Source organism: Ursus maritimus, unplaced genomic scaffold, assembly GCF_017311325.1.
Source record: "Ursus maritimus isolate PB19 unplaced genomic scaffold, ASM1731132v1 scaffold_33, whole genome shotgun sequence".
NCBI classification, from domain to species: domain Eukaryota; kingdom Metazoa; phylum Chordata; class Mammalia; order Carnivora; family Ursidae; genus Ursus; species Ursus maritimus.
Window position 1 is genome coordinate 9,311,269 of NW_024425897.1, and position 27,800 is coordinate 9,339,068.

At 58.4% G+C, this 27,800-nt stretch overlaps 1 protein-coding gene across 7 annotated transcripts in view; it reads left to right on the forward strand.

The window, feature by feature from the left end:
- Nucleotides 1-4,077: 4,077 nt before the first annotated feature.
- Nucleotides 4,078-27,800, forward strand: part of EMID1 (EMI domain containing 1) — a 47,009-nt gene continuing 23,286 nt past the window's right edge. For 4 of the 7 annotated variants that reach the window (XM_040619685.1, XM_040619687.1, XM_040619686.1 and 1 more), the window contains exons 1-13: nucleotides 4,078-4,203; nucleotides 11,168-11,281; nucleotides 11,768-11,871; nucleotides 19,386-19,469; nucleotides 20,516-20,577; nucleotides 22,604-22,724; nucleotides 22,961-23,011; nucleotides 23,095-23,184; nucleotides 23,954-24,109; nucleotides 25,121-25,210; nucleotides 25,355-25,407; nucleotides 25,908-25,970; nucleotides 26,075-26,119. In XM_040619685.1, the coding sequence (XP_040475619.1) occupies nucleotides 4,103-4,203; nucleotides 11,168-11,281; nucleotides 11,768-11,871; nucleotides 19,386-19,469; nucleotides 20,516-20,577; nucleotides 22,604-22,724; nucleotides 22,961-23,011; nucleotides 23,095-23,184; nucleotides 23,954-24,109; nucleotides 25,121-25,210; nucleotides 25,355-25,407; nucleotides 25,908-25,970; nucleotides 26,075-26,119 (1,134 nt within the window). In that variant the 5' untranslated portion in view covers nucleotides 4,078-4,102. The remainder of the gene's footprint in view (nucleotides 4,204-11,167; nucleotides 11,282-11,767; nucleotides 11,872-19,385; nucleotides 19,470-20,515; nucleotides 20,578-22,603; nucleotides 22,725-22,960; nucleotides 23,012-23,094; nucleotides 23,185-23,953; nucleotides 24,110-25,120; nucleotides 25,211-25,354; nucleotides 25,408-25,907; nucleotides 25,971-26,074; nucleotides 26,120-27,800) is intronic. The other 3 variants (XM_040619688.1, XM_040619690.1, XM_040619689.1) reach the window with 1 other exon arrangement.

The window sequence follows — 27,800 nt, forward strand, 5'->3', positions numbered from 1 at the left end:
CTACCGTTCCCTCCTAGCCTCGGACCCACCTCCATGAGGAAGGAATGAGCTGGGTGAGAAGGGCAGCTCCATGGAGCATAAATAACGTGTCCAGGCAGTGGCAGGCTCTCAGGGGGGCCCCCAGCACCCCCCCCCCGGCCCAGTGGGTTGTCCCCTGTTCTGGGACAGAGGTGCAATGGGGCCAGGCCCCCAGATCAAAGACACAGAACGCGGGCATTGTTCCCCAACCTGGAAACGCTTGGGGAAGGCCTAGCCCTCCGGCTCGGCCCTTTGTGTGGGCAGAAGCTTTGAAGGCCCCTGACGTTTACCCGGCCCCTTCCCTTTCATGACACTCAGGCACTGCCTGGGCCAGGAGGCCTGGGCCCCTCGGGCTGGGGCCATGGTTGTGTGGGCACCCCTTGGCCCCCCGCCCACTTGAGCTGCTTCCTCACCTCCAGAATCGGGGCGATGTGCATACAGATCAGGTGGGGCTCCCGGGCTCACCCCAGCTGGTATGCAGACAGGGCTGATAGTCACGGGCACCCCTGAGCCGGGGAGGCTGTCCTGTGGGACACAGGCAGAGGAAAGGGGCTCCCAGCACAGGCTCCAGTGGGGGCTCACGGGGAAGCGAGCCTGCGGCCCAGGTTTGTTGGCTATGAGAAGAGCATTTCCTGTTTGGACTAGGCCGAGTGGCATGTCGGTGAATCCACACCAGAAGGGCTACATTTCCCAGACCCCATGGCCTGCTCCGGGTGTGTGTGTGTGTGTGTGTGTGTGTGTGTGTGTGTATGTGTGAGTCCACGTCCCTGTGTGGTCCACACACGTGTGTGTGCCCGTGTGTTTTCTCTCACCTCATCAGCTCCCAGACAGGCGTCTAAATCTGAGCCAAGTTCTCTTTTTCCCTAAAGAAGCCCCCCTGTGGGGCTCGGCCAGAGGGTGGTCGTGTGGCCTGGTGGTATAGGCCGGCCCCCCTTGCTCCCCAGCCAGCCTTGGGCGAGCCACACACCTGGGGATACTAAGGTGGCCTCCCTGGGGACAGAGAGGAGGGCAGGAGACAATGCAAGCAAAATGCTTAGCACAGCACCTGGCACGCGGTCAGCGCTGGGGAACGGAAGCTGCTGTCTTACTGGCGGCCGTGGTCTGGTCTTGGCAGCAGACAGGACCGGGCCCTGAGGGAGGAGGCCCCGCCCACAGGGACAGGCCCCGGGACCTCGAGCCAGCGGGCTCCTCTCCTCTCTGCCTCAGCCAGCGCTGAAACCTCAAATGACCAAGCCCCAGGTCCCCCAGCATTTCCTGCCCTTCCTGCGCAGGGAGGAAAGAGGACCAGAAAACAGGATGACATTTACCAGGAAAGTGTGGGCTTAAAAAGGGGGCTTTCAGGCTGTGCCCCAGGACCACCACATGGAAACCCAAAGCTTTCACACTTTCCCAGAAGCAAACTCCTGAGCCAGAGGGATCTTGAAAGGGTCCAACGGCTTGTTCTTTCAGGCAGGGAAATGAGACTCAGAGAGGGTAGGTGACTTGCCCTAGGTCACACAGCTCCCAGTGGTTGCTCTGGATCTGACACCCAGGCTTTTGGGGGGCTGACACTAGGCGGGAACCCCCAGGCAGCACCACCAGGGGGTTATAAGAGACCCCAGGAGATCCCAGCCTCAGCCAGGACAGGACCCCCTCCGACGTCCAAACGTGGATAACACATTTTCCTGGGAGGATCCCTTGTTGAGAGGTCCCTTTTTGGAGAGGCTTCTCTTGCTGGAGAAATCCTGCGGGGGCCTGCAGCTCCCATGAGCTTGGCGGCAGTGGTAAAGGAATGTGTATGCCTGCAATCACAGGAGCAGAGAGACCTGGCAGTGTCTCCTCTTCCTCTGCCACCCAGCGGGGGTCCCGCACATCTCGCAGTCCCTCCCAGGCACGCTGCAGAACAGAAGCCAGTGCCCAGCACTTCTTCTCCTACAGAGCCACGTGCCCTCCCAAGTGCCTTTTGGGGAGATGTGTGTTTTTTGTTTTTTTTTTTTTTAATCCTGGCCACTTAACCAGGGCTTGATGGGGCTGCGATCCTCTCGGGAGATGGCCCTTTGGGAGTGACCAGTCATCCAGGGGATGAAATCACTGATTTCGCTGTGGCAAAAACAAGGGCTAATGGGAGAGGCATCAAGCTGCACTATGGGAGGTCAGCCAGATGGCATAAAGTAGGTACCCCAAGATTGCACATGGAAGGGAGGGAGGCAGCTCCCCAAGGAGGCAAAGTTGATACTGTGATGATGTCTTTGGAGGAAGTGGGGCACGCTTGGGGGGCCACGTGAAGCAGGGGACAGTGGATGCCAGGGCATGACCGTGACATCTCACAGCCACACCCACATAAGGAATTTGCAGCTGTGCTTACAAAGAGAAACTGAGGCTGGAGAGAGGCAGGACTTGCCCAAGTTAACTTGGGTTCGAACCTAACACTCACCACCTGCTCCCTCAGGGGGCGGGGGGCAGCCCCCTCTATATTGGCATGCCCTCTCCCGTCCTGCTTAGGCACAGGACCTGGTGAGTCCCGTGGAGGCGGTCCCTGGGAATCAGAGGTAGGGGCTGCCAGATCCTTCCTGCTGGAGTGTTTCTAGCAGAGATCCTGGGTCTGGGTCTGGACAAGTCACAGCAGGATCCTGAAGGGCAGGCCCCCGGTGCGCTGCCAAACTGGGCGGGGGGCTCCCCAGCCCAGGACGGCCTGCTGCCTGTCAATCCAGACAGAAGAGGAGGTTAGCGACTGTCCTGAGATTTTGGAGGGGTCCCCTCTAATGACAGCTGTGGTTCCTCCCCATAAACACACACAACTACCACAGACATCCGTCACACACCTGCACACAGGCATCACACACGTACCACAAACACCCGTCATATCTGCACACACACATCACACGCATGCGTCACAAGCACCATCACACATATACACACTCATCCATCACATGCGTACACATCGTGCACACACACACTTGCATACACCTTTGAGGGATTCACACCTCTCTCCCCAGAAGCTCATCCATGTACCCCAGATAAAGAAACTACACTCTAAGCCAATCTTCACCTTGTTACAGTTGGGGAAACTGAGGCCCACACCAACATGCTATCTGCACCCCTCCCTAGCTGTGCTTAAGGGCTGACCCCTCTTTGGGATGCCTCGGTGGCAGTGGCTCAGGTCATGATCTCAAGGTCATGAGATCAAGCCCCGCCACAGACTCTGTGCTGGGCGTGGAGCCTGCTTAAGAGTCTCTCTCTCCCTCTCCCACTGCCCTTCCCCCCCCCCAAAAAGAGCTGATCTCTCTGAAGTCAGAAGATATGAGTTCAAATTCTGCCTCTTCCAACCACTGAAGACCGCGCCTCTGTGTGCCTCAGTTTCTCCATCTGTAAAATGGCAGTAAGAGTGGACACTGAACTTATGACCAGCCCAGGTCTTCTCCTGGCAGAGGCAGCCACGAGTGCCTGGGCCTCAGTTTACTTCTCTGTGTAGTGGGAATGATTGTGCCCATCCCAGCAAGAGTGGTTTGAAGATTAAACAGACAGGATGTGAAGTGGAGGCGAGGTGCCCTGCACACAGCGGCGCTGACCGCTCAGGAAGCCTTTGTTGCGTGCATGCCTGGATCCCGCGTGCCTTGGGAACTGGCGCTCTCAAAAACGTTGGGAGGGGATGAGGGCCCTGGCATCATTAGTTCAGGCGTGGCGACTCCGGGTCCGGACGGCGTCCGGCGTCCGAGACGGTGGCCCCGGCCTCAGCTCCGCGGTCTGCAGCACGTGAGAGGGCCCCTCCGAACTGGCCCCCGGGCCCCCGATGGGTCACGCGGCGAAGGGCGCCGGGCTCAGGTGGGCACCTGGCGGGCCTCCCGGCGGGGGCGCCCGGCCCCCTCCCCCGGAGCTCCTTCCGGGTTGGCAGCCGCGGCGCAGGGGGCGGGGGGCCGCGCCGCGGGGCCGGGCGAGGCCGGGAACGCGCGCCCCCGCCCCGCGCCCGCCTCCCGCCCGCCCTCCCGTCGCCGCGCTGGGAACCGGGCTCCGCGCGTCCGGGGAGGCTGGCGGCGCGGGCGGGCGGGGACCGCAGGCTGGGGGCGGCGACGGCGACGGGCAGTGCGAGGAGGGCGCCGGGCGCAGCATGGGCGGCCCGCGGGCCTGGGCGCTGCTCTGCCTCGGGCTCCTGCTCCCGGGAGGCAGCGCCGCGTGGAGCGTCGGGGGAGCCCCGTTCTCCGGACGCAGGTAAGGGTTGCCTGCCACCACCTCTGCGCCCTGCCAGCCCCTCGGCCGGGACTCCCAGGCACCCCCACCTCCCCCCAACCTTCATGCAAGCCAAAGACTGGGAAGGGGACTTGGTCCCCCACTTCGGTGCCAGCCCGGTGGGAGTAGGGACCTGGGCCAGCCCCGCTATCTGGAGGAGGCTCCCGGCAGTGCGGGGGTCCCCGACTCCATGTGTCCAGAACGGCATCCCCCTCCAGCCTCCTCCACCATCCCCCCCCCCCACCACTTCACCTCCAGAGCCGCAGAGGAGGGGGAAGGGGAACAACGAGGGAGAAGCCCGCCTCCTGGGACTTCCATCGCCCTAGCTCAAGGGCCCCCTTCCCTGCACGTAGGAAAAGGCCAGCACATCCCCTAGCTGACCCTTGGGGACCCCCCTCCCTTTTCCCTGTTCTCAGCTTTTTTTAGTACCCCGGCTATTTATTTCCCTCGGAGGAAGAAGACCGGGGTGGAATTTCACAGATCCGTGGGTCAGTGGCCACCCCAGGAACCTGGCATTTTGCACAGAGACTGGAGAGAGCATTCTGGGCTCCTGCTGCTGTTTCTGGAGCTGGGGACGTTCTCTCTGTTGGTGTTTGTGGAGCACCTCCCCAGGGAGGAGCCCCTATTTGCAGCGTGGTCATTAATCTTTCAAGGACTGAGTAAGGTGGGAAGCTACCGTCCCCATTTAGCAGATGAGCAAACTGAGGCCCCAGAGAATTAACATAATCTTCTAAACTCATGGGCCATTAACAGAAGTGTTGGGATTCCGATCTGTGATTTTCTGGCCGTGATAACAGTGTTTGAACCTGTCCCCTGTCCTGGCTGCAGCCCCCACCCCTGCTGGGGTCCCCTCTCGAAGGCCAGCCGTTGTCTGAGGCAGACAATGCGGAGTAGCCAGGCCTCTTCAGGCCTTTTCATCCCACTCAAAGGCCTTCCCTGGCCCCCACCCCCTAGGGCCTCAATTCTTTAATTCTTTTCAGAAATCCCCTTTCCCAGTGGTCAGGGGCCAGCATGCCCCTGCTGGGCTAGCAAGAGCAGGTGACATGGCTAGGGCTGGAGGGCAGAGGCGGCCAGGGCATCAGAGGCCAGAATAGCAGTCGTCCGAGAGAGGGACAGGCAGGTGGCCGATATCAGCCACGGCCGCCTACTGCATACTGACCACAGCTGACCTGGGCTGGGCATTTTACCGGCTTCCACCACCTCCAGAAATCTTCTCAGCTGCCGTGGGAGGCATGCATTCTGATGGTCCCCCTTTCGTAGAGGAGGAAGCTGAAACTCAGAGGGAGGATCTGACCTGCCCAGGGCACGAATGTGAACCCCCTGGGATCCTAGGTGCGAAGATGACCAAGACCCTAAACTCGAGTTCTCAGTGTCAGGCTCAGGATGAGGGGTGAGAGGGCTTAATGTCCAGACTGCCTTCCAGCCAGTCCAGGCCAGGGCCTCCCAGCCTGGGCTTCTCACCCCCAGCGCTTCCTGGGTGGGAGCAGGATGGTGACCCTGGGCAGGTAGCTCGTAGTCACTGGGAACTGTCACCCGATCTGTTCACAGAAGGCTCACAGTGGCCTAGCATCCCAAAAGCCCTGTGGCAATGCTGTTGCTCCCATTTTACAGATAAGACTGGGGCCCAGAGAGGGAAAGTGGCCCCTCAATCCAGGCCAGCCAGTTTCCCATCCAGTGTCCTTGGCACCCGAGGAGAAGGGGTCAGCTTGTGGGTCTGGGAGAGGTTTGCAGATCGTGGTTAGGAGTCAGGGGCTCTGGCCCTGGCGCTGGTACTCGCTCAGTGCGTGACCTCAGGCAGGTCACTTCACAGTCCCGGGTGTCAGTTTCCTCAATGTTTCCCTCTTTCCTCCCCTTGCGCCCTGCCCACTGGCGTGTTCTGGGGGGGGACAGACCCCCACAGGAAGGATCACTGACATTAGGTGGAGGAGGGGACCCCTAGCTGGAGGAATCTGTGGTCCTCAGCTGCCTGGACCTCCCCTTGTGGCCATGTCCCAGCATTGTTGGAGACAGCATGGGGACGTCACACCCCATCAGCCCTCCCTCCACCCCCAGCCCAGCACCCCTGGCACCCCTTGGCAGCCACGGGATCAGAGGCAGAAAAGAAGCTTTGTGCCTGGGGAGGGGGAGGCCCGGGAAGGCATCCAAGGGGCTGCCCCAGACCCAGGAATGTGGCAAGACTTTGAGACCCCCAGAACCAGGGTTCCCCAGGGGCAGTGCAGAGCTACCTTGGCTTACCCCTGCCCCCTCTCTGTCCCCCAATCCCTGCTGGGGCTGCTTCCTGCCTCCCTGAGGTCCCTTCCCTCCTGAATCCCAGTTTTCTTTAATGAACGCGTCTCAGCTCTGTGGCTCTCGAGTAGAAGCCGTCACCAGTGTCCTGGCCCAGGCCACTTCCCCCTGCAGGATGGGCTTCCTTGGGGCAAGTCCTAGAATCAAGGAGAGGGGAGAATTCTCTTCCCCAGCCCCTCTCCTGCGCCCACATGGGTGACCCGGCCGCAGGACTTCTCTTGGAGCCTCGGGGTCCCCTGCCCTCCGGAAAATGCAGAGCCTGACAATCCCTATCCCAAAGTCAACGGAAGGTGCCATGCTGGGGTCTCTCCAGGAAGGCTCTGGACCCCCCAGCTGTGGGGTGTGGGGTCCGAGTCCCAGTCGGAGAACAGCAGCTATCAGCACCGGCCTATGCGGTATGTGTGAGGTCTCTGTCGGAGGAGGTTCTGCTGTCCCCATCTGCAGATGGGCAGAGTGAGGCGCCGAGACGGTCAGGGCCTTGCCCAAGGTCGCCAAGTTAGGAAGCCATAGGGCCAGGACTGGAACTTCGCCTCCAGAGTGGGGTTCGGGCTCTAATCACCCCGCCCCCACCTTGTACCTCTCCTTTCTTTCCTCTTCTTTTCAGAACGGCCCTTGGCCCCTGGCCCGCTTGGCTGCCTCCTGCAATTAGCCCCTATCACTGTTCCGGATCGCAGCCCTGGGCCCCGCAGAGACAAAGTCCCCTGGGCCCCCGTGGCAGGGGGTGGAGGGCAAGTAGTGGGGGGGGGGCTTGTGGGGGCGGCTGGTGCCAGGCTGAGCTGGTCTGGCCTGTTTTCTGTCCTCTGGCAGCCTCTGGGGGCCCGGGAGGTGCTGAGTGGGCACGAGTGGCAAGCCCGGAAGGGAAGCGCCGCATCCCACAGGCTCAGCCTCGTGGGTTCTCGTGCACCTTCTCACTGACGACGTCCCAGGAGACAGAGCCTCCAGGGGCGGCAGGATTATAAGCAGACTTCTAAGCACAGCACCCATCCCTGGGAACCTGGGTCCTGGCTCCTCCGCCCAGGCCCACTGCCTGTTCTTGGTCATTCAGTCATTCAGCAAACGTCCCTGAGCACCCTCAGGCTCACTCCCTTCCCGGCTTGGTCCCTGCCAGTGCCCTCCCTAGGCATCTGCAGGGAAGGAAAAAGCTCAGGGCTGCTGAAGGGGACCCCTGGAGGTGCCCCACCCCTCCTGGGACCTTAGGACTGACACCTAAAGGACACACAGCTTGCGGGAGCCAAGGGAAGGGCTTTCTGGGTGGAGGGAATCCGAATGCAAAGACCTGAGGTGGGGGAAGAGCTGGCACTTGAAGGGGGTGCAGGAAGGTGGAAGGGGGGCAGCAGGAGTGTAGGGGGGCATGCAGGACCCTGGGGAGCCATGGTGAGCTGCGGACTCACAGCAGGCAGTGGCAACACTAGGTCTGCGCTTTAGAAAGAGGCCCTGCTGCCCCGCAGGAAGTAGACAGAGGGGCCAGGCCAGGGGGCAGAAGAACTTGGATTTATCCTGGGAACAGTGTGGGGGCTGCGGTCTTCAAGGGGGGGTGGGGTGGGGCGTGGTTATTGGTGACTCCCCACGTCCCAGGGGAGGGGCCAGGGGCTGACCTTGAACCCCACGTGGCCTGAGGATCCCCTCCTGGCTAGTCAGCCAACAGCTCCGTTACTCCTAAGGAGGGGGGGGGAATTCAAGCCAACTCGGGCTGGTGGGAAGTAAACCAGGGAGCCACGCTTCACCCACCTGGGGGCGATTTTAATTAAGGAAGAAGAAGAAAATTGTTTTCTCTCGCTCCCCACCCCCAGTAAAGAGGGGCAGGTCAGGCAATTGTGGGAAGTCCCAGGCCCACCGCCCCCAGCCCAGCCCGGGGTGTGGGCATGGAGGGAGGGGTGTGTGCGCATGCGTGTGTGAGGGCACATGGCCCTGTGTCTGTAGACAGGACGGTCATTCGGTGGCTGGGTGTCCTGTTGGATTCGCCTCTGGCTGCCGTACGCTTGAACGTGTTTGTGTGTGCTTCTGTGGGTCTGTGCGAGCACATGGGCACGCGTGTATCCTGGGGTTGTGGGCACCCACGTATGTGTATGTGTGTCTGCATGTGGGCCCCCGTAGTGATGTCTGGGCAGAGCTTGGTACGTGTGTGTGCATATCCGTACCCTGGGATGGAGTCTTCAGCCCCGGCCAGGGGAGCCCCTCCAGTATCTGGAGCTTCTGACTGTCCTCTTCCCAGACTGCCCCTCCCCCCACTTCATTCCCAGAGCCCCAGGGCCAGCCTGGGGGATATGACACAGGCTGCAGGGAGCCCCCAACACCCCTCAGGAAGCCCCCCCAAAACTTGCACTCCGAATTTTATGCATTTTTCTGGAGAGGAGCCACAACGGGCATCACTTTCTCAAAGGGGCTCATATGCCACCCCCTCCAATAAACAAAACTCCAGGTTCAAAAGCACAGCTCTAGGGACCCAGAGGATCTAAAGGGCGGGGCCTTTTTGAAATGTATTTTTGTAACTTTTGAAATCCCCACCTGTTCATTAGGAGAAAAATGGCCAGCCGGAGGTTAGGAGTGCAAACTCTAGGGTCAGATGGACCTGAATTCCAGCCGTGACCGTGTTGTTCATCTCGGGTGCCTGGGGCACATCCCAGACCCCAGAGCCTCAGTCTTCCCATCTGTAAAGTGGTGCTCATAATTGGCGTGTGAAAGGCTTTGGCCCGAGCTCCTGCTGTGCGGCGGGCATGCTCACCAAAGCCTGCTGTTCGTGCAGGAAACAGAGCAGACGGGAAGCCCCAGAGGTGGCAGCTTGACTCGAGCCTGTGACTCTTCCGACCTCGATCCACATAGAACTATGCACGCGCACATACGTATGCGTAGTCTCTGGGCTTTCTTATTTGAATAGAAACGCGATCATTCCCCGCCTGTTGGTCTGTACTTGCGTTTTGCCCTTAACCAGACGCGGTGGTCGGAGCGTGGAGGCCTTGGGCTCTAGCTCAGAGTCTGGTTTTCTGTGTCCAGTGGTGCTGCTGCTGTCGAGGCTGTTCCCGGTTTCGCGTCGCCCCCAGCAGCGCCGCAGCAAGCGCCTGTCGCCTCTCTCGTGGGCTGGCTGTCCCCTGGCTGTGGGGAGCTTCTGCTAGGTCATTGGTCTAAACGGGGCTCTTCCTGCTTCGCCTTTGGCTGGGCTGTTCCCTCCCGGACTGAGTCCAGGGTGACCAGACAGGAGGGGACTTCTCCAGGGTCCCACAGTGAGTGAGTTGGCAGGTCCCGGCCAGGGACATTGTCCTATGGGTGGGCCAGCCGCCGGGAGACTGGATTTCAGGGGCGGCAGACGCCTCTGTGATGGCCGGGACATTCCAGGTGCTCAGCAGCCCTCAGCCTGTGCAGGGTCACGGGCCCTGCATTTTTTGCCGGGGCTGGGAAAGGAGGGACCGTTTCAGGTGACCCTTCACAACCCGAGCCCGCCACCCCACCAGACTTTTCCTCTGTGGCCTCGAGCCTGAGGCCAGCAGGTTCCCAGGTTGGGGCCTTCACAGAACCACAGACCGTGGCTCAGGGGATGGGGAGGAGACGGGAACTGAGGTCTCTAGGACGGAGTCAGGGCCCAAGCTGGGCCATCCACATTCCTGGGTGCAAATCTGGCTCTACCTTGCACCAGCTCTGGGGCAGGAGCAGTTGTCTTCCCCTCCCTGAGCCTCATTTTACCCCTCTGTAAAATATGGGGAGGTGCCTGCCTGGTTCACCAAGAAGGTGAATGTAAATATGCTTAGCATACAGTAGGTGCTCAATGTATGCAGTGCACGGTGAAGCATACAGTAGGTACTCAATATATGTGATGCACGATGATTATTAATTGGCATTTGGACAAGTCGGTCCTCCATGCTTGGGACATCTGGCTGTTCCACAGAGGGGACCCAAGGACAAAAGAGACAGGGCCTCTCTTCTGTCATGCCAAGGAGGGAGAGGGCAGACATGAATCACGAGCTTCATTCAGCCTGACAGGGATGCAAAGTGCTGCGGGATCCCGTGCAGGGAACCATTGTTCTGTTCAGGTAGGGTGGAGGTGGGGAAGGACAAGGGGAGAGGTGACAGCACAGTAGGGCTTTGAAGGTCGGAGGTGCCAAGTGGGGAGGAGGGGCCAGGGTGCTCCAGGCAGTGGGCCCAGGGTGAGCAAAGGCTTGGAGGTGAGGGATCACAGCAGGTGTGAGCACAGATCTGGAGCGCTGAGGGTGAAGATGAGCAAGAGAAGGATAAGGCCAGGTTTGCATTTTAGGACACGCCTTCTTGGGAGATACTGAGATGCAAGGGGAGGCTGCCGCTGTTGTCCGGGTGGGCGGCAGGAGGCACCGGTGACCTGGATGGGTCGGGGGTGGAGAGAAGTGATACTGAGAAAGGAGAGGTCGGGCAAAGAGGTCTTGCTTCCATCCTGTCCCCCGCAGCTCATTCCCCGAGACCTTCCGAGAGCCCCCAGCACAGCTGCCCCCTCTAGGGCTACGGATTCACTCCTCGGCCACAGTGCCACCGAGACTCCCACTGGGGCCCAAAGGACTTTGAGAGCTTAGGGGTCTCTCCACCTAGAGACTCGGGCTCCTGGCGAGAACGGGGACTCCTCACTCATCCCCCTACCCCGGGAGCCCCGGGCAGGGGCTGTGCACGGCACCTGAGCTTCCTCACTGTGGGTCTGTTTCAGGAACTGGTGCGCCTATATGGTGACCCGGACCATCTCATGCCACGTGCAAAATGGCACCTACCTCCAGCGAGTGCTGCAGAATTGCCCCTGGCCCATGAGCTGCCCAGTGAGCAGGTAAGCGAGGCCCCGGGGCAACGGATGCCGGTGGCCCTGCAGGTGGGGGCGTAGCATGAGCAGAGGCCTGGTCTTGGCGCTGCATTGGGAGTGCAGGGGAATGCTGGACCCCGCGGACGGGTGGAGCAAAGGGAACATCGGCCCTATGCCCAATCTCAGCACCTCCCCTTCTGCTCCCGTGGCACCTGGAGGGCTTCCTGGGGGAAGGAGTCCACCATTTACACATGCATTCACTTAGTGAGGCTTCATTTCTGGGGACAGGCCAGCTGGCAGGGACTCCCTGTCCAGTTATTATCTGGATACCCCCCCCCCACCTGGGGAGTTAGGAGGGATTAGAGGGCCTGAATCCCAGAATACAGCAGGACACAGGCTCCAGAGGGGCCCAGGGGTGGCAAAGGACCCCGGACTGTGTCCCCACGGACATCCAGGTGAGTGGGAAAGGCGGCAGAAGACTGTCTGAGTCCAGCCCCCTGGGCCCTCTTCCAGCTACAGAACAGTGGTGAGACCCTCGTACAAGGTGGTGTACAAGACGGTGACCGCGCGAGAGTGGAGGTGCTGCCCCGGGCACTCGGGGGTGAGCTGCGAGGAAGGTAGGACCACCCTGAGGTGCAGGCCGGGTGTCTTCCCTCGGGCGCGGGCGGGAGCAGTCGGCCCTTGCTAAGTCGGTGAGCGCCGCATGCTCGGCCGCGTGCGTCTTGTCCGCCTCCCTCTTGGGGGACTCTCAGGACCCCCGGAGAAATTCCGTACGTGCCGTGGAGCTCACATCTTGAGTCACACCATCCCAAGCGTTTCCTCCAAACTTGGGGAAAACCCATCTGACGTGTTCATTGCACGTGGTCACGGCCCACGGAAGCGAAGCACCACATAGGTCTGGATTGGCACGGCTGGGATGCTTGTATCCGTCTTGCGGGTGAAGAAACCCGGGCTCAGGAAGGTGGTGGGTGTACAATTGCTAAGTGGCAGTTGGGGCCTGAGGGATGGGCGCACCACACGTAGCGCGTGTCACAGGCACGGGGGGGGGGGCTCTCACCCCGGCCCCCTCCTCCGCAGGCCGCACGCGTGGTTCAGGGCCAAGCTCCCAACACCTCTGTGGTACAGAGGACACGGCCCAGGCCTCCCCACGCCCTGGCCACCTGCTTACCTGGAGAGCCCTTTCCTCAAGGGCACCTGCCTCTCTGCGCTCCTGCCCTCGCTGCCCACCTGAGCTCAGTGAGAGGGAGACTTTGGGCTGTGTTCCCAGAATGGCCCTCCAGAGGACAGACCAGCCTAGAACCAGCCCAAGAAGTAGTCCTCTAGGCACCTCAGTGGAAAGGGGCATTCGGGGCCCCCAAAGCGGCATCAGTTGCAAGACCTATTCTGATTCCAGAAACACGAACGTGTGAGACACGGCCTCTGATCAGGAGAATGGGACGCTACCAGAAATCACCATTCATAGATGCTTCTTGAAGGACTTACACGCTTCACCTCCCTGGGACGCCACGAGTCCTGGTTCACAGACCGGGCAACGGAGGCCCGGAGAGGTGGAGTCCCATGCCCAGAGTCCCACAGGGTGCAGGGCAGAGCTCACCACAAAGTGGGGTGGGGAGGGGGCCTGACAGGTTTCCCTGTGGGGCTGCGGAGTCCCCAGTTCTGGTGGCGTGGCCAGAGGGAGCAGGGGCGCTGCCCGATGCCCAGCAGGGGTCCTGTACAGACAGGCAGCCACCAGGCCAGTGTGGGAGGGCAGAAGTGACAGAGAACCAGGAATGGCACCCTCCCCTCCCTGCTGGGAGAAAGCGGGGAAGGTGGAAGGGCCCAGGGGGCAGGAGGAGAGCCAGCGAGGAGGGGCTGCTGCCAAAGAGGCCACAGAGAAGCTGGTGGGGGGAAGGGTGAATCCCCGGAGTGTAGGGGCCACCTGGGCCTAGCGGGCCTGAGGCCAGGCAGGGCCTGCCCAGACAAAGGCCACTGTGTCCCTGGCTTCCCTCCCAAGGGCAGACCTTTGCAGTCTGCAGGGCCATCCTGGAGCGGGTGAGGGTGGGGGACAGGTGGGGGCAGGGCCCGTGCCCTAGAGTCCCGCAGCTGGAGGCGGTACATCCAGAAGCCAAGATTAGGGCTGAGGGTCTGGCAATGGCAAGGTGGGGGTGCAAGACAGGGGCTGGGCCAGGCCGCCCCTGACATCTGCCATCTCCTTCTGCAGGGCCTCCGGGTCCCAGCCCGGGGCCGGGAGTATCCAGGGCTCCGTGGGCCAGGCCAGATCTGCTACACCCCAGCTGTGTGGCCTTGGGCCGGGGACTCCCCAAGCATTGTGCAAGTCATTGTGCAAGGGCACCGGGCTGGGGGCTGGGAGGCTGCAGTGCAGGTGCCCCGTCTCGTGCCCACTCGGAGGGGCACCCTGTCTGACGAGCACCACGCGGTCGTGTGCTCTTGCAGAGCCTGAGCTCCTGCACACGAAGCGTCAGTGTTCTCACCTGTGAAACAGGAAGGATACCGGAGGCCGCCTCCCAGGGATGTTTCAAAGATGAAATGCAACAGTAGAGATCCTGCAGGTGGTGTGGCTGCCCAGGGTGGGCCTAACTTGATGATGGATGGGACAGGAGGGGCCCCTCCCAAACCCATACAGTCAGAGCTGAGTAAAGAGGTGCCTGGGCCTGGATATTCTGGAAAACTGCTCTGCTAGGGGCCCTGGGAATGGGGGCGGGGACCCGTGAGGACTTTGCAGGCCCATCCCAGGCCCTGCCCTTCCTCTCACAGTTGGGTTGAGGCTGAGCTCCCCCAGCTGTTTCCCCTGCTGGTGACCGACCTCGCAGCCTGCCCGGCACTGGGACATGGACCTGGGGCCCCAGAGCTGTGTCACCGGAGCAGCCTGGGTGGACTGAAGAAGGAGAGGGAGGACCCATCAGTCCAGAATCCAGATGTAGATCAGCCATGCTTTGCTGTGTGACCTGGGGCAAGTCACTCCATCTCTCTGAATCTTGTCTCTATCTGGAAGTCACCTGGGATGGAAAAGTGCCCACCTTGTACTTTATTCTGAGCACCAGAGACTCAGGCCTTGAACCTTCAGCCCCTGTGGTGGGGATTCTGTGATGGCTGTCTGGGATTATCCTGCTTCTGACCTCTGAGACCACACTTCTCAGTCAGCTGCCCAGCAAACAGGCCTCCCCGTCCTTCCCCACCCCCATTCCCAGGACCCTAGTCTCCAGATTCTGCGTTCATTCACAGCTCTTAGCCCTGGCTTTCCCATCTTCAGGATGGAATGTTCACTCTGTGATGATGGGCAAGGGTGTTCTCTGATGTTCGTGACAACCTGGGAGGAAAAGGCCCCATTTTACAGATGCAGAAACCAAGGCTCAGAAAGGTGAATGGGCTGACCTGGAGTCACTCAGCACAGGAAGAGCCGGGATTGGGACCTGCCTGACCAAGCCTCTGTTGGTGCCTCCAGGCTTTGGGAAGGGGGGACTAGATGGCAGGGAGGGAGCCTGGCTGAGGTCTCACCCGGCTGCCCACTCCCACTGGAAAACATTTGAGGAAGGGCCAAGGCCAAAATGTACTACGACTGCTGGTCCTGACCCCCTGGTAGGCTCTGAAGAGGGTGATCCTGCCTCTGGGGGGAGTCCCTGCAGACAAATTTTTTACCCATCACCCCCATTGTCCAGATGAGTAAGTGAGGCTCAGAGAGGGCGTAGGTCTCAGCCAAGGTCATACAGCAAGTAAGCTTTGGGATTCCCAGAGCAGAGCCAGGGCTCTGACCTGAGGTCTGCAGCATCCACCCCCCCCCCCAAAGACCCTCCCGCAGTCACAGTGACGAGGGGAAGGAAAGCGTCCCCTGTCTGCCATGCCCAGCACCGTGACTCATACTGGCGTCATGCTATCGTGTCACAGTGCAGAAGGTCCAGATGTAGGAATTGAGGCTGGGAGAGGGAAATGCCTTGCTCAGGGTCACATCCAGATTGAGAGTCCATCCGTCTGACCTGAGGCCAGGAGTTTTCCTCTGCAGCAGCACCAGCCAGGGACTCCCAGGGGAAGGCATTCAGACAGTTGGGGCACCATGAGACTGGCTGAAGCCCATCTCAGCCCCAATCCCGCCCAGACAGAAAGATAGAGGAGCTCCCTCCCCCACCTCTCCCTTGGGATCCCCTGGAGTCAGGCGACCTCTGTGTGCCTCTCAGTGTCCCCAATATCCTTAGCTCACGTGTCCCTTCCCCATCCGGGGAACCCCACAACCCTTGTCTTCTGTGATGGGGAATCAGAGAGGGAAGCAGTTTACACCAGGCCACACAGCAGAAAAGCTTAAGAACGGACGAGGTTGTAGCCCAGGCCTTTCCTGGGCCCTGGGCCTCTCTGCCTCTCCATCCCTAACTAGGTGCTATTACAGGGCCAGGTTTAGGCTTTACTCTGAGGATACAGGATCCTGGGGGCTCAGTGCTGCATGAATCTGTCCATGTCCCCCCCCCCAACCCTTTCACTCCCATCTGGAAGACCTGGCAGTCCCCATCTCCTGACTCCCTGCCAGCCCAGCCCATCCTCCACCCCTAGCCGGTACTCCCCTCTCCACCCTCCTGGCCGCCCCAGTGATGTGCTCCAGCCCTGCCCTCCCTCCATCTTAGCCCCGGCCCACCCTGGCCCTCTCTCTCACAGCACAGCCTGGGCAGCAGCTGTCCCCTCTGTCTGCGACCTTCCTGGAGCTGCCACCTGGCTACAATGGCCTCCACCCTGCCATCACTGCTCCTGTCTCTCCAGTACCTGAGAGAGGGAACCTCATTTTACCCTGAAGAGAGGGCCAGGCCAGATGCAGACTGAGGCTTCCCAGAGGGCGGCTGGAGGGTTCTCGGAGCTTGGGGGTCACCTTGGGGTCACCCCATCATCCAAGAGTAGCAAATATTTATATTTGCAAAGTATATTCCCAGGAGGACACCGGGCCTGGGGCTGGGGAGACAGCATCCCTGTGGCTGTAGTCACCGGACCCGGCAGACCCGTGGGTGGCTTGTGAATGAGAAAGCCCCTCTCCCAACACCTGTCCTGAGAGAGAAAGTCAGAGATGAAGCTCAGGGACACTCTCAACTTCTCGTGCATTCCCAGCTTGGCGTGGGGTTTGAATCCCCACCATCCCACCTTGCTGTGCAGGGAAGCAGCCTCTCCTCTCTGGGCCTCATGTTCTCATGAGGACCCAGTGAGAAGGGGCTTCTTAGCTTAACTCTGGTCCTGGGCAGAGGAAAGGGGAGCTGCTTGTGGGGGAACAGGGTTCAGAACTGTCCATGATGCCGTCCTTGAGCAGATCAAGACAGAGGAAGTGATGGAGTGACGTGAGCTTCAAGGGGGAGCTTTGGTGGGTACCTGGGTCTGTCTGGGAAGACTTCCTGGAGGAGGTGACATAGGACTGACAGCTGCGGGAAGGGGGTAGGGAAACAGTGTCTGTGTGTGTGTGTCTGTGTGTGTGTGTGCGCGCGCGCGCGCGCGCGCGTACTACTGGTGGAGACCTCCCAGGTGGTGGGGAGTAGCCCACAGTCAGGCTTCCAGAATGGAGCTGGGGCTTGTGATCCTAGATCCAGCCTGGAGCCCTTGAGAGGGCGAGGTTGGGGCTCAGGGCAGCCCTTTAGGACAGACCACCAGGCTGGGGTGAGGGGGTGCTTTCAGCCCTCTGGGGTCTGCTCCAAGGGTCCTAGCCCACAACCAGTGGGACGGTTGTAATATTTTTGGACAACAGGAGACTTCCCCCCCAACCCTCGGCTTTTTCCCTACTGGGATTTGCTGTGCCAAAGGGCCATTTTACAACTTGGCTTGTCCCTAAAGTAGTTCTGTCCATTTATCAGAATTTGGAGGAGTTTGGGGGATTGTTTTTGTGAATCCTGAAACCAAAACCAACATATTCTGGGATTTTTTTTGGATAGTTTTGTCCTTTCTTTTTCTCTTCCTTCCTTCCTTCTTTCCTTCCTTCCTTCTTTCCTTCCTTCCTTCCTTCCTTCCTTCCTTCCTTTTAAAATTTCAACTTGCCATTACTTTGAGCCCCTTACATCTATGTTGATGGTTGGACCGTGTTTTCATTAGTTTTTCTAGTTCTCTCCGGCTCCCAGTGAAATGTACAAAAGCAAATTGGATGGAAAAGAATTTCCAACCACAAGTGCACGAATTAATAACTCAGGGAACCCCTCGTGTGATGTTAGAAGATTTGCACTCATAATTTTAAGACCATTGTGTCTGCTGTCCACATTATTTTGCCTTTTATTTTGTTTGTTTTGCACTCATTTTTCAGCTGGTGATTCATGCCTTCGTGAACAGAAGGGTTATTGAGGCCGTGGAGGCCCTACTATGCACCGGGCACTTTTCCAGGCCTTGCCCAGGCCAGGCTGGGTCCCTGCCCTGGTGGGGCTCCTGTTCCAGCGGGGGGCGGGGCAGGTGATGGGCAGCGGACATGGGAACTGACACAGTTACAGGACCCATTAGAGGAATGCCATGGAAAAACGGAAACAATAGCAGGGTAGCGGGGAGGGTGGGCTGGGCAGATGCCCTGCCAAACTTCATCCCAGGAAAAGGCCAAACTTCCCTGGGGTTGGAGAGACAGCGGCTTCTTTTGGTAGGCGTCCTGCAAAGGGTAATAAAATGGCCTTTTACGTCTTCACCTGGGAGCAAAGAGGGTGAGGAGGGCTCAGGGCCTCCCTGCCTCTGCACGGTGCGCTGACTCGAGGTGCCAGCTGGCCCAGAGAGGAGGTGAGGCCCTGGAGTTAGGCCGACCGGGGTTCAAGTCCAGACTCCAACTTTCTTGTTTTCCCCCAGGAGAGAGATTCCTAGTCACTCATCCATTTGAGCACAGGGGACAGAGGAGCTCTGTGCCTCAGTTTCCCCATCTGTAAAGTGGAGGTGGTACTAGCACCCGCTAGGAGGGTTGCGTGAGGATAATGAGTTAAGACTGCATATGGGAAGTGCCTAGTGGAATGTGCCAGGCCCAGAGTTAAGTGTTAGCTGTATACGATCGAGCTGGGATATAGAAAGTACTTAGCATTGGCCATGGCTCAGTGACGTCCCCCCACACCTCTCCCCAGTCCCTGACCCAGTCTTGGGCGGCCAACCCACCTCTTCCTCCGTCCTGGGTGAGAGTCACTCCCTGCGCCGGGGCAAGTCGCAGGTCCCCAGGGAGGGCGTGCCGGGGACGCAGGCCCAGTCTGAGCAAAGGGTCTGGCAGCCTTTTTGCTGGGGGCTGGCCAGAGGCACCCGTCTGGTTTGAGTTCCCGGCGCCTCACTCCCTGTGCTAACCCACAGCCTGGCTCTGAGCCGCCGGGCCTGCGCCTTATTTGGGTCTTCTCTCCCCCCAGACGGCACTTTGTGGCCTTAAAAGGGCAGGCCTGGGGGGTGAAGGGGGGCAGTGGCTCCTGCTGGCTCCGGAGCCCCTCCAGCTGTGGCCCCGTCCCTGGCTTGGCCAGCCCATCCCTCTGGCTGTGGAGAAAAGAAGGCCCCCAGAGCCAGAGCGGCCAGGGCGGCCGGCTCTCCATAGGGGTGGTGGGAGGGGTGGGCTCCTGGATCGCAGCCCCCCTTGCCCTCCCAGGCAGCCAGCCTCCCTCTGGTTTTCATTTAAAACCGGGGCTGGATCCACTTCTGTGTCTTCTTACCAACTGGGGCAGGAAGAGGGTGGACAGCGATGTCCCAGCTGCTTACCGTATGCCAGGCCCTGCGTGTGCCCAGTGGGCCTCTTTGCACGCATCGCCTTCCTCGGGCCTTGCACCAGCCTGGGAGATGTAGTGGCCTTATGACCCCATTTTATGGATGGGAAAACGGGCATGTCCGAAGAGGACAAGTCATACAGGTCAGCGAGTAGCAGGGCTGGGACCCGGCCTTGCATCTGTTAGCTCTAAGCTCTTAACGCATGCAGCATTCTGGGGGCACTGGGGAAGCCTCACCATGCCCCCCACCATTGCCTGCCCTTCTCCCCAACCCCAGCAGCTTGGCTGCCTTGTTCTAGCTCAGCCCAGCTCATGCTGTGTGACCCCGGGAAACTGTCCCACCTCTCTGGTCCTCTGTCTCCCTCTGCACTAAGGGGAGTAGGGATCCTTGCTGGGGCAACAGCAGCAGATGGGCAGGGCAGGGTCCAAAACAAGAATGGTGCGGGCCGGCAGGGCCCTCACCCCCTGTTGTCCCTCAGTTACAGGCCCTTCTGGCTTCATGGAGCCCAGGTGGTCAGGCAACGCCATGCGACGGATGGCGCTTCAGCCCACGGCCTTCTCAGGTGGGTCCTGGGGCAGCTGCTTGGGGTCCCTCTGGTTTAGGGGAGGCCTGGTGGGGGCCCAAGCAATGTGGTGATGGTCCTGAGGCCAGCTGGGCCCAGCAGTGGAGGGTCAAGGGGAGTGCCCACCCCTGCCCACCCCAGGGCCCTAGAGGGAGTCTGACCTGGGCCCAGCACCCCAAGACCCATGACCCCCAGACTCTTGCAGACGAGGGCCCAAGCCCCCAGTTTCCTCTTTTTATTGAAATGATGCTTTTCTAAGCGTCTGCCGTGAGTGAGGCACTGTGCCAGGTGCTTTCCATTGTCAACTCATTTAAATCTCAGCCCCAGGAAGGCATCATTGTCCCCACGTTAAAGAGGAGGAAGCTGAGGGTCAGAGAGGAGACATGCCCTGCCCAAGGCCCCATAGCCAGGAAGAGGCAGCGCTGGGACTCGACCCCAGACTTTGTGCTCAGTAAGAACTCACCCCACCCTTGCTCTGAGCTCCATGTCCTCAGATGTGCACTGCGGTGACACTCGTCCCAACACCCAGGATCGTGGAGAGACAGGCCTGTAAAGCACTGGTCCCAATACACGCCCGCTGGGAGGTTGCATAACAGGCCCGAACTGCTATGGATCACTTAAGGGTATTGCTGGGGAGGCCAGAGGAGCTGGCCGGTGGTTGTGGAGGGAGGATCAGAGGGGGGCATCTCTGAGGCCCGTGCAGTCCAGGCTGTGATGTGTCAGTCCCCAAAGACGGCCAGCCCAGGCCAGCCCCGCCTAGCGGGAAGCAACAGGGTTTCCTGCCCTGGCTTCCAGGGAAGGAGTCATCTTGGATGCCGAGGCTGCAGGAGGGGAATCCCTAGTCCTGGTCTGGAGGCTCTGGAGCCAAAGGAAACCCTCAGGGCATGGCCCACCCTGACCAGGCTGGAGCCCCGTCCCTGCGCTGGGCCATCTCATGGGTTGGGGTCGTCAAGTGTCTGTCCCCTTGCCTCTGTTCTGTCCCGGGGGGCTGAGGGGCTCCATGGGGGATCTGAGACACCTGGCCCCAGCCTCCTCCTTCCCCGCAGGTTGCCTCAACTGCAGCAAAGTGTCAGAGCTGACCGAGCGGCTGAAGGCATTGGAGGCCAAGGTGGGTGAGCGGCAGCCCCTCCCCTGGCCTTCCCACCCCCTCCCTATGCCCCCACACCCACTGGCTCATCATTCCCACAGCGCAGCTCTGTGCTGAGCTTCAGCACCCACGACCAGGTGGCCTCCCTAGCAGGCACCCACCACCTTCTAGAATAAGCTGGCCTCCGTTCTGTGCCTGTCCCCAGGAAGCCTGCTCAGGGTCAGATGGCCTGGCCTGCTCCTTCCCCCAGGAGGCCCATGAATGTCCCCTGCGCACCCCCCTCCCCATCGCAGCCAGATGTTCGTAGACATCCCCCAGAGCCCGTGGCCGGGTCCCTTCCTTGCCCCGTCCCCTTTACCCTTTATCCCCCCACACCCACACCACCATGATAATACTATCTTCCCAGTTTCCAAGCAAAGCATCTGTTGTGAATCTCAAATTATGTCAAGATAAAAAGGTTTTAGCAATTAAAAGGTAAGACATTCTAGGGGCGCCTGGGTGGCTCAGTTGGTTGAGCGGCCGACTCTTCATTTCGGCTCAGGTCCTGATCTGGGGGTTGTGAGATGGAGCCCCACGTTGGGCTCTGCACTCAGTGGGGAGTCTGCTTGAGATTCTCCCTCTCTCTGCCCCTCTCCCGCCTCCCACTCATGTGTGCACACGCATGCACGTTCTCTCTCTCTCTCTCTAAAATAAATCTTAATAAAAAAAGTAAGACATTCTAAATTTAGAAACGTGAAAAACTCAGAACCGTGAAAAACCTACCAGAAAACCGTCTGCAGCGGTCACTTGTGCCCCCAAAGAGAACGACAGTCAACACTTAAGCATCTTTTCTTCCAAATCTTCTATGCACACATGGAGATGTATATAATTCATCTGCATATCCTTTCCTCTGTCACTCGGGGAATTTACCTTAAAAGGAGAGTCAATGTGAAGATGTTTGCCAACATGTTAATAATGAATAGGGAAATTTGAAAACCGGACGGAAGAAGGGGTGGTTGCAGAATGAGCGGGCCTGGCTCGGCGGAATCCCAGAGAGCCATCCACGGCACCTCCATTTTGTAACATGAAGAGATGCTTGTGATGTGTCAGGGGGAAGAACCAAGCTCCTGAACGGCATGTGCTAGAACCCCACTGATGAGGAGTGGGAGCTCCAGGAAGCCCACACTGCTCCCCGGGCTTCCTCCCTGGGAGAAGCCGGCAGAAGGGGCTCAGTCTCAGATCTGGGGTGTGGTTCTCCCTTCGGGGTCTGCCCAAGAGTTTCAGCTGTTCTCTGGACAGGACCACACGACCCCCACTCCCGGTCAGTGGGCATTCTGGCCCCCCTGGGTTTTTTTTTTTTAAGATTTTATTTATTTATTTATTTATTTATTTATTTATTTATTTATTTGAGAGAGAGAGAGAGAGAGAAAGCGCTCACGGGAGCAGGAGGAGAAGGAGAGGGGGAAGAGAGAGAGAATCTCCAGCAGACTCTGCGCTGAGTGCAGAGCCCGATGTAGGGCTCGATCTCACAACCCTGAGATCACAACGTGAGCTGAAATCAAGAGTCAGAGGCTTAATGACTGAGCCACCCGGGTGCCCTTTCTGGGCCCTCTTTTGTCCTCGGTCAGTGCCTCAGCAGGCACCCCTGACCTTTCAGAGGCTCCCCCACACTGGGTCTCAAAGTGGTTTTGTATACACCCTGGGCCTCTAGCTCATGTCAGACCCTCCCAAACTTCCCTCCAAATTTAGTAAAAATCCTTCCAGCTTGTGGTGCTTCAAGAGACCAAGGGAAGTTTCAGATTATTGACACAGGTCAGCATAGGAAAAACCGCACGGCCCAGCAGACACAGAGACCCAGAACTCCACTTGGGTGGCAGTGACGGTGTGGAATGGCTTTCCGAATGATGAATTGTGCAGTTTGAAAATCAGTCACTTCTGGGGCCTGGGTCTCCACTCCATGCTGGGTTCTGCTGGCTGCGTGGGCTCCGGTGCGCAACACGGGGGCCCCTCGGCTGGCCTGTCCCTGGCGAGACCCTGGGACCTACCTTGTCTTCCTCTTCCTCCACAGGTGGCGGTGCTCACTGTCACTGAGCGGGTAGTGCTCCCAACCCCAGCTGCCCCCGGGGACCCCTTCCCACTCTGGGGCTCCCCCGCTGCCCAGGGCAGCCCCGGGGATGGAGGCCTCCGAGGTGAGTGGGTCAGTGGGGGGATGTGCTCCCATGTGGGAATGAATCAGGGGAGTGATTCCAGTCCCCACCCTGCTACTGACTCCCAGCTTGACCCCCTTCTAGACCTCGGTCTTCCCAGTTCTCCAGTGGGCCTGAGGGAATGGGGCCCAGCAGCCCCACCGCCCCTGCCCCACACAGTGGAACTGGGGGCAGGGACCCTGGATGACACTGACTCCTGCCTACTCCCCCTGCCCCAGGGCTACCCGGAGCCAGAGAGAACGTGAGGACCCCACTGCTCCCTCGAGATGGTAGGTGCTGGCTGGGGTGCTGGGGCCAGGGCCAGGGCAAGAGCAAGGCCAGAACTGCCAAGCTGACTTATTTTCCCTTCCAGATCGAGTTGGTGGCCAGGGGCTTCCTGGGCCCACTGGCCCTAAGGGAGACACTGGCAGCCGAGGCCCAACGGGGATGAGAGGCCCGCCAGGTGAGTGTCCACAGCACTTCCCCTACCCCCAGGTCAGCCCTGTCAGTGAACTCTTTCTTGGCCAAAGATAGCCTAGGCCCCTTCCACCCACTTGTGTCTCAGCTCACCACCCCTCCACTTGCACCCTGGGCTCCCTGAAGCCCTCTTTTGCATTCACTGGACCCATGCTTCCTGGGCACCTTCCCTGGCAGGCTCTGAGCTGGACACTGGGGTGGGGTCAGACCAGTCCCTGCCTCCTGGAGCTCCCAGACTGGGGGTGGGGGTGCCTAGGCAGAGGAGAAACAGCAGTGCCCCCCACCTACCATGTGACCAGAGTTCTTCTGGGGGACATAGCAGGTTGGGAGGCCCAAGGAAGGAAGCGTAGACCCAGCCTGGATGGAGTAAGGGGTGGGGAGGCCTTCCTGGTAGGAGTGACATCTTAGCTGAGGCCTAAAGGATGACTTGAAACCCCTTTCAAGAGCAAAGGGAGGACTGATAGAGGGAACAACTCATCCAAAAGCCTGGAAGGGAGAGAAGAGAACATTCTGGAAATCAACCTTCCCTAAGAATCTCCTATGGACCAAGTGTCCATTGTCCTAAAGCTCCTGAAGAGGGCTGTTCATCCTCCTAATAGACAGCCAGGGAGGTCAGAGCCAGGACCGGCCTGGGCCTGCGGCCTCTGGAGCCTTCTTGTACCCCACTCCCCCAGGCTGCCTTATCCTTCCCCCTTGCAACCACCCTGGGCCTCCCTGCCTCCTAGATACCCACCAACTCCCTGGTTCCATTGTAGGTCCTCAGGGCCCCCCAGGAAGCCCTGGCCAGGCTGGAGCTGTGGGCACCCCTGGAGAGAGGGGACCTCCAGGCCCACCAGGGCCTCCTGGCCCCCCTGGCCCCCCTGGGCCCCCAGCCCCTGTTGGACCACCCCACACCCGGAACCTCCAGTATGGTGAGTCCTTTGGGGGTCACAAGAGATAATGGTGGGGATGGGGGCGAGGCTGGCATAACCATCACCCCAGCGCCACTGCCATCTACTGGGCACCTTCTGTTTACCAGACTTGCCTCTAGTCAGCTACATGTCACCCAGTCCTCCAACAGATGCCATTGTCCTCCTCTGTTCGGATGAGGAAAACTGAGGGCCAGAGAGGGGTGATCACATAGCCAGGACATGGCGGGGCGGGGGGGACCGTCTTCAAACCCAGGCGCCCTCTGGAGCTGTGCTTGGATCCACCAGCACCAGGCGCTCCTGCCAAGCCTTGGAGCTGGCCAGGATCCAGCCCTCAGAGCACCGGAAAGCTCAAGGCCTGGCAGCAGGAAATGAGCTCTGTGCTCCCTGGCCCTGTGCTCAGAGAGCCCCTTCCGCCCAGTGGGGCCCTGACATGTATCCTTCGCCTCCTCCCCAGCCTGACCTACGTGCGTGCTGCCAGTGGCCAGAGCTCAAAGTGCCAGGTTCAGCCCTACCGGCGCCATATCTCTGGTGTGTGGCTGGGCACCATTCATGTATTCCCCCAACCCGCCGTTCGTTCCATCTCACCACCCCTTCTCCTTCCCCAAGCCTCAGTTTCCTCATCTGTTCAATGGGGAGAGTGACCGTGCAGTTCTCCCAGAGCTCCACAACCCCCATGCACAGAAGCCCGGCACAAAGTAGGTGGTCAGTAAATGGTAGCTTTGACTCTTATTCCCGTTGCTATGTGACAGTGTAGGCTGAGCAAGGTAGAGTCTTGCTGGATGTCACCAGCTAGACTGTGGTAAGGTTAGAACCCACGTCTCCCTGCCTCCTGGTCCTGTGTGACCAGTACTCTCCACGCTCCCCACCCTTGGAGCAGTTGCCCAGTAGCCCCAGCCACACTGCAGGTTACCCCACAGGGCAGTCACAGCTGGCTTAGCAGAGGCGGCAGGTAAAGACTGACTGCCCTGCTCCAGCCCAACCCTGCTCACTCACCATCTTTGCCCCCACCAGGGGACCCATTACTGTCCAACACCTTCACTGAGACCAGCAGCCACTGGCCCCAGGGACCAGCTGGACTCCCAGGCCCCCCAGGGCCCATGGGTAAGTTGAGTCCAGGTCCAGGTTAAGGGGTGGGGTTGGGAAATGGCAGAGGGACTAGGGCTGTGGCTATCAGGAGGGAGCGGATGGTGGACTTCCTGGCATTGTACTCTGTTTCAGTCCTGAGCACATCTTGTCTTATTCTAGGTCCCCCTGGACTTCCTGGTCCCATGGGCATCCCTGGGAGTCCTGGACACATGGTAAGTAGTTCTCCAGTTGCTCCCACTCACCTGTCCATCCATTCATCCACCCACCCACTGATCAGTCCACATATCCATCCATCTAACCATCCATCAATCCATTCATCCATCATTCATTCATTCATTCATTCATTCATTCAAGCATTTATGGAGCACTTAATATGCAAACTACTTTCCATAAATCTTTTCATTCAGTCCATGTAAGGAGAAACAAGTATTGTTAGCACATGCGGCCAAGAAAGGTAGAAGTTCTTGACCTAGGGCTGCTGCCAGCACATAGCAACTTCCAGATCAGGGCAGGGACTCTCTGACTCCAGGACCATAACTCTGAACCCTGAGCCATACAAAGTCACTGCTGTGTACCAGGGACTGGGAGTGTGGTAAAGAACCCAGAGGCTCAGGCCAAACTGAGGCTTCCTCCTCGACCCCTCTGCCCCACCAAGTCCCTGCCCACCCCATCCTGCCTCAGCACAAAGCTGAGGCCCTGTCTTGTTGCTCAGGGACCCCCAGGCCCCACTGGACCCAAAGGAATCTCCGGCCACCCAGGAGAGAAGGGAGAGAGAGTGAGTACTGAGGCAGCCCCTGGTGGAGGAGTCTGGGGAGTCCTGGGTTCCCTGGGTCACACCCTCCAATAGCTGACTGCATAACTCTCCTCCCTCCCACACAGGGACTGCGTGGGGAGCCTGGCCCCCAAGGCTCCACGGGGCAGCGGGTGAGTGATGCTGCCCACCCTACAGCACCCCCTCCAGGATCCCACATGTCCAGACCCCTGCTCTGGCTCCATGCGCTGCAACCAGAGCTCCTGACCCTCCCTCCTATCCAGGGCATGGTCCATCTCTCTCTTTCCTTGTCTCTGGGTCCTGCCAACCTCTTAGGATCAGGTCACAACCCTCTCCCTCACTTGGGCTCTTTATCTCTGTATCTGTTTCTCTATCTCTCTCTTTTCTCTGTGTCTTTGTCTCTCTGACACTATATTTCTCTCTTTCACTCTCAGTCTTTCCAATTATGAACGTAGATTTGTCCATTTCTCCCTTTAGTTTGGTCAATTTTTGCTTAGTGTGTTTTGAAGCTTTGTTACTAGGTGCATACATGTTCAGGATTTTAATGTTAACTTTATGAAATTAATATCTTTCTCTGTAGTGATACTCCTTGTTCTGCATTCTACTTTGATACTAAAATAAACATACCAGCTTTCTTATACTTAGCACTTGCATGGTATATCTTTTTCAACCCTTTTGCTTTCGACCCTGTCTTGCTATTTAAAGTATATCTCTGGTAAACAGCATATACTTGGGACTTATTTTTTAAACAGTCTTGACTGTTGAGTTCATTTACATTTAACGATATGTAGAGTTACTTATATGGTTCCACTTAAGTCAACCATCTTGCTCTTTGTGTTCTATTTACCCCATCTTTTTAATTTTTTCCCCTTTTTTCTGTCTTCTTTTAGACTGAGTACTATTTACAGTCCCATTTTATCTCTATCAATGACTTTGTGTTATTTTCTCACAGCTGCTCTAAGGATAACAATATGCATCCTTGACTTATCACAATTTGCTTGAATTAACATTATACCACTTCACGTATAAATAGGAATGTTACAACTGTATGATTTCCCATTCCAACCTCGCTCTATCGCTATCATATATTTCATTTCTGCGTGTGTCATAATCCCTGCAATGCATTGTTGTTCTTGCTTTAAACAGGTGACTTCGAAAGAAGTTAGGAAAATAGTCTTTCACATCTACTGATATATTTATCATTTCTAATGATTCCCTGTAGCTCCAGATTCCATCTGGTATCGTTTGTCTTCAGCCTAAAGAATGTCCTTTAGCTCTGCCTTTATGGGTCTGCTGCCAACAAATCCTCCCTGTTTTTATCTAAAACTGTCTTCATTTTACTTCCATTTAAAAAAATATATATTTATGTATTTATTTGAGAGAGAGAGAGCAAGTGGGGTGATGGGCAGAGGGAGAGGAACTTCGAGCAGATTCCCTGCTGAGTGGGGAGCCCAACGTGGGCCTCAGTCTCACAACCCATGAAATCATGACCTGAGCCTAAACCGAGAGTCAGCTGCTTAACCGACTGAGCCACCCAGGTGCCCCATCTTAATTTTTGAAAGATTTTTTTCAATTGGATATAAAATGATAGTTTGGCAGTTTTCCTCCCTTTTAGCACTTTAAAGATGTTGTTCCATGGTCTTCTGGCTGACAGAGAAAATTACAACTTCTCATGAGAAATCGTCTGTGGTTCTTGCTGTTCCCCTGTACGTAATATGTCTTTTTTCTTTGGCTTTTAAGATTTTCCCTTTACCCTTGGTTTTCAACAAGTTGATCATGACATAGTTGGGTGCGATTTTGTGTTTATCCTTCTTTGGGTTTGCTAAGATTCCT